This window comes from Oryza glaberrima, chromosome 8 (genome assembly GCF_000147395.1).
Source record: "Oryza glaberrima chromosome 8, OglaRS2, whole genome shotgun sequence".
In the NCBI taxonomy this organism is placed as follows: domain Eukaryota; kingdom Viridiplantae; phylum Streptophyta; class Magnoliopsida; order Poales; family Poaceae; genus Oryza; species Oryza glaberrima.
The window spans coordinates 15088235-15095842 of NC_068333.1; the positions used below are offsets into that span (position 1 = coordinate 15088235).

Below are 7608 nucleotides of genomic sequence, written 5' to 3' on the forward strand. Positions count from 1 at the left end.
CGGCGTTTTGTCTTGGCGTATGTTGGCTTGTATGTTGATCTATTGCTCCGTGTCCCCTCTACTCCTAGGGGTCTTGTATTTATACCCATAGGTGTCCCCTTGTCCAAGTAGAACTAGAGAGACGAATATGGATACAATCCGAGTAGTCCTTGTCGTTTCCATGTAGAACTCTGGTTGTCTTTCCTTATCCGGAACTCCATCCATATCCGAAGTCAGTTTCCATAAAAGACATGGTATGTGGTGGGTCCTGCCATGCTTTAGTCAACTACTATTAGGTATGTGGTATCCATGGCCCTGACAGTAGCCTCCGACTCCAATGCAAATGAACAAATTCATATTCTCAACCGCAGACCTTGGAGTAACTATTATCGAGCTCACGTGACCGTTCTCGGTGAGTTCAGAGATAACGTTAGACTTCCCTTATCAGCCTCGTGCAGGCACCTATAGGGTTTGTCTGAGTCAATCTCTGACGTCAACCAAGAAAGTATAGAGCATACGACTAAGTCTCGACAATTTGGATTGAAGTCAAGAAATTTTATCTCTGCGGGTACACCATTTCTTCATTCCGTAATCCTTGTCGAGATCCACCAATCGTTCTCGAGTGATCGAGAAGGCGCAGAGTCTGCGACAGAGCCTTGTCAATATTTGTCATACTCGCCTTAGTCGATCTTGGTATAGAACCATAGAGATATGAAATCTTCAACAATGTCAAATAGAATTTTCCTGAAATCAAAACTTAGAAAAGAATATTAGATAGAAATAGGGGAGAATTCCCTATATGCCATGCCAAATTAGCCTTGTCCCTTATATGCCACTGAAAATTGGCTCTTTCCCTCTATGCCACTAGTTTGAAATTGTCCACCCTCATATGCCACTGCCGTCACCCCTCCGGCTCATCACTGTTAATAGGATGGGGTTAGTTGTCAGTTTTTTGCATAAATGGCAAAAATGCCCTTTGGCCCAAGTTGTGGATATGACCCAAACTAACCAAACTCCCACACTAGCCATCCCCAAACTGCAGCAGCTAGCTATCCCCAAATCGTATCGACGGGCGACGGCGGCGGCGGCGGCGACGGCGGCGGCGACGGCGGCGGCGGCGGCGAGGTGGCTAGGGCAACGGCAAGGGCTCGCATGGTGGTGGTGCCTGCGATTCCCGTGGCGGCTGCTGCTGCTGCGCGAGGTGGTGGCGGCGGTGGCTGCGGTTCCCGTGGCGGTGGCTGGTGCAGCTTGAGGAGGTGGCGGCAGCTATGGCGGCTGCTATTGCTTGAGGCGGCGGCGGCGGCTGGTGTGGATTGAGGCGGCGTCGGCAGCTACTGCGGCTTGAGGTGGTGGCTGCGGCAGCCACGGCGGCTGCTGCTGCTGCGCCTCAAAGCTGTGGCGCCCGCGCGGACGGCTACTGTGGCTCCCGCGGCGGCGCCCGTGGTGGCGGCTACTGCTGCGGCTTGAGGTGGTGGCTGCGACCAAGACAACAGCGAAAGATGAAGGCTCAAGCAAGCAAATCGCCTCCCCAATCTTGGGTGCCTGAAGGGTATGTGTCCATTTTCCCCCTCCCGTTTGGCAATGAATTTTGTTGAATACATGGTAGGATGCACTTATTTTTTTGGCATGCATTTTGGATAGGATGGATCCTGGTACAACATATCTGTTGAAAATCAGGCTCCATGGGCACCAGAGTAGAGAAAACTTTACATTTAGAACAGAGGAAGTGATAGATAGCGACAGAACAAACTTCAAGGATTTTATTGATCACATTAGAGAGAAGTACCCATGGGGGGTGAATGAATTTGTAACAGTGAACTACTTTGATCCAGTAAACAGAAACTACCCTCAAGTATGCTCAGACCAGTCAATGCTAGAAATGTTTGACAAGAATATGACTAGCAAGGAAATATCTATGTTGATTCAAATTCATAAGAACAATGAGCAAGCTGTAGTTCTGCCACTTGCTGATTGGCCAACACCTAAAAAGGTAGTTAGTGGGGCAGAACCTAATGCAGCTAATATACATGAGGTGCCATGTACTCCATCTCTTGCAGTGCCATCTCAGGCTACTATATCTCAGCCTAGCAGCAGCACACAACCAGTTGTTGATATGTACTTGGAAAATTTATTTGAACAAAATGAACATGTCGGTGTTGACGATAAGGATATGTATTCAGATGATGAAATTGTTGTGGCTGTCACTAATGCTAGGCAAGAGAAAGAGCCTACTGATGTGCCTGAGGTGGATAGTGAGGAAAGGGATGAGGTTGAGGGTGAGGTTGAGGTAGAGGAGGGGGGGGAGGAGGAGGGGGAGGAGGACGAAGGGGATGAGGAGTGGGTGGAGGAGGAGGAGGATGAGGAGGGGGAGGAGGAGGAGGAAGGGGAGGAGGAGTGGGTGGCGAAGATGCTATTCCTGTTAAAGATCCAAAGGTGGCATATGATAGTAATGATCCACCGATGACAAAAAATAGTGTGTATGAAAACATTGTGCAATTCAGATTGGCAATAGCTCAACATGCTATTAAACATGAATTTGAGTATAACATTGTTAAGACTGACCCAGGGAGGTTCATTGCCAAGTGTGCTGCTGAGGGATGTGGGTGGAGAATTCATGCCTCAACTATGCAAGACGGTGTTACAATGCAGGTTATAACTTAATTTCTATTGTTTTTTCAACAGGTTTCATAGTTTTGCAGTTGCTAATGAAACAATGTTTTTGTTCTTTTGTTGTTTTGCCAGGTGAAGACCAATAGTGTGCCTCACTCTTGTTCAAGTGCAAGAAGAAGTGAAAAGATCAAACCTGCAAGTAAGGCTTGGATATGTGAAAAGGTTAAGGATTGGTTGTTAGAGGATGCAACCGTGGGAGCAAAAGAATTGCAAAGAAGGATCCTTGAAACTCACAAAGTTCTGATTAACTACAAGAGGGTATATGCTGGGAAGGAATTGGCTCTTGAAAAGTTATATGGTAAATGGGAGGACAGTTTTGAAAAATTGTACAGTTACAAGGCAATAATTGAAAGAGAATGCCCTGGAAGCCTTGTTGTAATTGATCACCACACAGTGCTGAATAAGTTGAGATTCAGAAGACTATTCTTTGCACTAAAACCTTGCATAGATGGTTTTCGAGATGGTTGCAGGCCATATGTAGCAATAGATAGCACTTTTTTGACTGGCATGTTCAAGGGACAGCTAGCAACTGCTTGTGCTGTCGATGGGCATAACTGGATGTACCCAGTAGCCTTTGGAGTGATGGACTCAGAGACCAATTAAAACTGGAAATGGTTCATGGAAAGACTTAGGGATGCTATTGGTAATCCAGAAGGTCTCACAATTTGTACAGATGCAGGGAAAGGAGTAGATACTACAGTACATGACATTTTTCGTGATGCAGAACATAGAGAATGCATGCCACATTTGGTGAATAATTTCAAAAAGAGGTTTCATGGAAAGGTGTTTGATGATAACCTCTAGCCTGCAGCATACTCATATAATCCATATTTTTTCCAGAAGCACATTGAGAAAATGGATGAAGCAAAGCTAGAGGCTATGGCTTATTTAAGGAAAAACCATGTTAGGCTTTGGACTAGAAGCCAATTCTCTGGGCAATGCAAGGTTGATTATGTTACAAATAATTTGGCTGAATGTTTCAATAGCTGGATCAGGCCACATAAAGGATTGCACTTGGTGGATTTCATGGATAAGATTAGGCACAAGTTAATGGTGAAGTGGAACAGAAGAAGATCAATTTCAAAAAAGCTAGAAGGGAATATACTACCACACATTATGAATGAATTGAATGAAAAGAGCAGGGGTTTGAACCATGAGGTTACAAGAAGTGATGATGCATTAGCAGAGGTGGAGTGCAAGGGAGGAAGTGGCCACAGGTTAGTTTTTTTTATGTTCATTGCAACTTAATTGCCAAGTTTGTGCACTTCCTAAGTATACCATGTTTGTTCTTTTGTTCTGGTGGTAAGTTTGTTGTCAATCTTACAGATAGGACATGTAGCTGTAGAGAGTGGCAGGTTTCAGGCAAACCATGCACACATGCTATAGCTTTTATCACATCCATCCGAGGCTGCAAAATTGAGGATTTTGTAGATGAGTGCTACTCTGTTAGTAGGTTCCAAATGGCTTATTCAAAAGTAATCCCTCCTTTGGTTGACAAATCTCAATGGCCCAATCCTACCCATGACTTCTTGCATCCACCAGTTCTCAAAAAGGTAGCAGGCAGGCCAAAAAGGACAAGATATAGAGGTTGTAGTGAAAAGGGCAACCCAGGAGGAGTTAACAAGTGCAAGCATAAGTGCCCGTTGTGTAAGGGTTATAGTCATCATTGGCATAGTTGCAGAGAGGGTGATCCTGCTGATTACCAAGCAATGCTAGCTGAAAGGTAACCTTTTTAATTGATAATAATGTGATATATTTTCTGTTTACCCTCATTGTAAATTCTGTTATACAACCTACTACTCGTTTGCAGGGGACCTCCAAAAAAAAGGCAAAAGTCTAGTAATGCACATGCTGAAACTAGCATTGTACATGTTCCTAGCGCATCTTCTGCTCAAAATGCAATATTGTCTGCAACAATGACATATCCACCAAGCAAAAGTTGTCAAACCGGGAAAAAAGGACAGGACCTCAGTAATACTTCATCAGGGTTAGTTAGGTATATTAGTTCCATCTACCATTGCAATAATGACTTCCTCATATGCTTACATTTTCCTTTACCATTTATGTCAATGTCAAATCAAGGTCAGTGACAGGATCCAACCAACCTGAACCTTTGAGTGTGTTGATGCCACTAGCAGCGCCTGGAGAGAACTCTAAGGCCAAGGCTAAGACAAAGACCAAAGCTAAAGCCAAGATAGCTCCTAGGAAGAATACAAAGGATAGCGCTGCTACTATGCCTTTGGCACAAGTCAAACAAAAAGGCAACCCCATTCCTGTGTCTCCTGATAGTCCAGCCATGAGTACAAGGAGCAAAAAGAAATCTCTAAATTTTAATTAGGGATCCTTTTTAATTAACATGTGCTCACATATTTTGGTACTGTGATCTCTGGTTGCACGGTACTTATGTAGTACTCCAGTTAATCTAGCGTTTTGGTACTATGGTGCTGATGCATTTTAGTCATGTATATGGTGATGGTACTGTATGTGGTGAGATGGCACTTCTATGGCACTGCAAGACATGCATATGTGATGGTACTGTACGTGGCACTTAATGGTAGTGATGCATTTTGGGGTTGTATGCAAATCTGTGATGAGAGATGATGCACTGTATGTGCTGATTTCAACATTTATGTCATGACCATGTTATTTCAGCTGTATGTGGAAAATTGGATTTTTCATGCCTTTGTTACAAATTCATATGTGATGATACATTGGTACTGTACGTGGAAAATCGGATTTTTCATGCTTTTGTTGGAAATTCATATGTGATGGTACTGTATGTGGTGATGCAAAAATTCATTTTTCAGATCCAACAGCTATATTAGCACTAAAATGTACATACATATACATATCAACCAACTTTACTTTGTCATGCAAATATCTTGCCAAATTTCACCTAATTGTTATAACTGGTTCTATAGCAACTAGTAAGGGCAAATATGTCATTCTAACGTCCTATTAACAGTGAAGAGCCGGAGGGGTGACGGCAGTGGCATATGAGGGTGGACAATTTCAAACTAGTGGCATAGAGGGAAAGAGCCAATTTTCAGTGTCATATAAGGGACAAGGCTAATTTGGTATGGCATATAGGGAATTCTCCCTAGAAATAGCCCCCGAGCGAACGCTCAAAGGGTGACATTATAATATATATGGAAAACTGAAAATAAATTAAATTTACAGACCAATGTTTTGTGTACGAGCGTCTTCTCTTTTACCGACTTCGATCAGTCAGTTTGTTGAGTTATACACTCTCCCTAGCCCCCAGCCTTGTCATCGGAGAATCGTTCTCAGAGGATAAGGCTCTTGGACCCTTGACCTGCCTGGGTTGGAAAAGCACTTACCCTAGCCCCCAGTCGTGAAGTTGGAAAACTCAATTTTCAATTATACTGCTTGGTTAATATGCAAGGTGAGAACTTTTACATGACCAGATCTTACATGGTCGTTTGTCTCTGGATGATCCAACAAGGCCTTATCCGCTCTATGCGTCCCCAGCCGATGTTCCCTTAGGTTCCTCGGAGGCTTTGCCAGGACGGCGTAAAGGGACAGTAGGATTGGTTTCAACTCTAGGTGTCGTCGTGGTAAGGGATCTCTGGGTAAAACACTTGGCGATATTGTGTACCTGATATCAACTTTGTTGGAGTAGAGGTAGTGGGAGGATCGCTACACCGCTGATCGAAAACCAGTTGTAGCCCCAACTCGACCACTTGAAGTAAAGGTAGTGGGAGAATCACTACACCACTGGTCGAGGACCATGTAGTAGTCGTAACTCAACCACTAGAAGTGGATGTAGTAGGAGAATCGCTACACCGCTGGTTGAGAACCAAGTGTAGCCTTAACTCGACCACCTGAAGTGGAAGTAGTGGGAGAATCGCTACACCGTTGGTCGAGAACCAGGTGTAGCCTTAACTCGACCACTAGAAGTAAATGTACGATAGATCGCTACGATTGACTGGTGGAGAACCAGTGAGTAGATGTCTCTTGACCATTTGATGTTGGTTCGTAGGCCGCTACACTGCCAGTCGAAGACCAGCCGTAGTTGTCCCTCAACCATCTGAAGTCATAGTTGTCCCTCAACTTAGGCAATAGCCGTAGTCGTACCTCGACCATCCGGAGTTAAGGCGCGAGAGATCGCTACGTCCTACTAGTTTGAGAACCAGGAGTAGGAGCCTCTCAATCACCTATAGGGGTGCCTAAGTTGATTTGTTACAAGTGCATCTCATGTGGCCAGCATAACTCACATACCCAACTTATAAAATATCCGGATGTCTGCTTGCAATCATGTCAGGTGATCAAGCCGACAACGTTCGCGAGAAGTAAAGCTAGTGGGAGTGTCGCTACACCGCTTGGTCGAAAACCAGGTGTAGCCTCAACTTGACCATGAGAAGTAGAGGTGCGAGAGATCCCTACAGCTTACTGGTCCGAGAACCAGGAGTAGCCTTATCTCTCAACCGATTGAAGTTGTGGTGCGAGGACCACTACGCTGCCGGTCGAAAACCAGTCGTAGTCGTACCTCGACCATCTGAAGTGGCGGTGCGAGAGATTACTACGATTCACTGGTTCGAGAACCAGTGAGTAGAATTATCTCTCGAACACCAATGGAAGTCGCGGTGCGAGAGATTGCTACGATTCACTGGTTCGAGAACCAACGAGTAGAATTATCTCTCGAACAACAATGGAAGTCGCAGTGCGAGAGATTGCTACGATTCACTGGTTCGAGAACAGACGCCAATGGAAGTTGCGGTGCGAGAGATTGCTATGATTTACTGGTTCGAGAACCAACGAGTAGAATTATCTTTCGAACACCAATGGAGGCGCTAGAGTTGGTTTATTACATGTGTATCTCATGTGGCCAGCATGACTCACATACCCAACTTGTAGCATGTCCGGATGTCCGTCCGCAATCATGTCGGGTGATCAAGCCGACATCGTTCGCGAGCAATTATCCGTTAACAACCCTTT

The 7608-nt window shown here is 44.7% G+C and overlaps 1 protein-coding gene across 3 annotated transcripts; it reads left to right on the top strand.

The window, feature by feature from the left end:
* Positions 1-1098: 1098 nt before the first annotated feature.
* On the top strand, positions 1099-5514 carry LOC127781610 (uncharacterized). Of its 3 annotated transcripts, none has more exons than XM_052308595.1 (5): positions 1099-1528; positions 2546-2628; positions 2722-4372; positions 4460-4645; positions 4732-5514. In XM_052308595.1, the coding sequence occupies exons 3-5, from the start codon at positions 4110-4112 to the stop codon at positions 4985-4987; spliced, it is 705 nt and encodes a 234-aa protein (XP_052164555.1). In that variant the 5' UTR covers positions 1099-1528; positions 2546-2628; positions 2722-4109; the 3' UTR covers positions 4988-5514. The 3 variants fall into 3 exon arrangements, 2 of the variants coding, with proteins under 2 accessions (XP_052164555.1, XP_052164556.1); XM_052308596.1 differs by having other exon boundaries at positions 4460-4636; XR_008019032.1 differs by lacking the exon at positions 1099-1528 and having other exon boundaries at positions 2410-2628; positions 4460-5514.
* The last annotated feature ends 2094 nt before the right edge of the window (positions 5515-7608 follow it).

Bases quoted from the DNA above. Each gene is read 5' to 3' on its own strand.
- LOC127781610 (XM_052308595.1), top strand. From the start codon at position 4,110: ATGGCTTATTCAAAAGTAATCCCTCCTTTGGTTGACAAATCTCAATGG. The intron at 4,373-4,459 runs GTAACCTTTTTA...ACTCGTTTGCAG, and splicing joins CAAGCAATGCTAGCTGAAAG to GGGACCTCCAAAAAAAAGGC. The intron at 4,646-4,731 runs GTATATTAGTTC...TGTCAAATCAAG, and splicing joins ACTTCATCAGGGTTAGTTAG to GTCAGTGACAGGATCCAACC.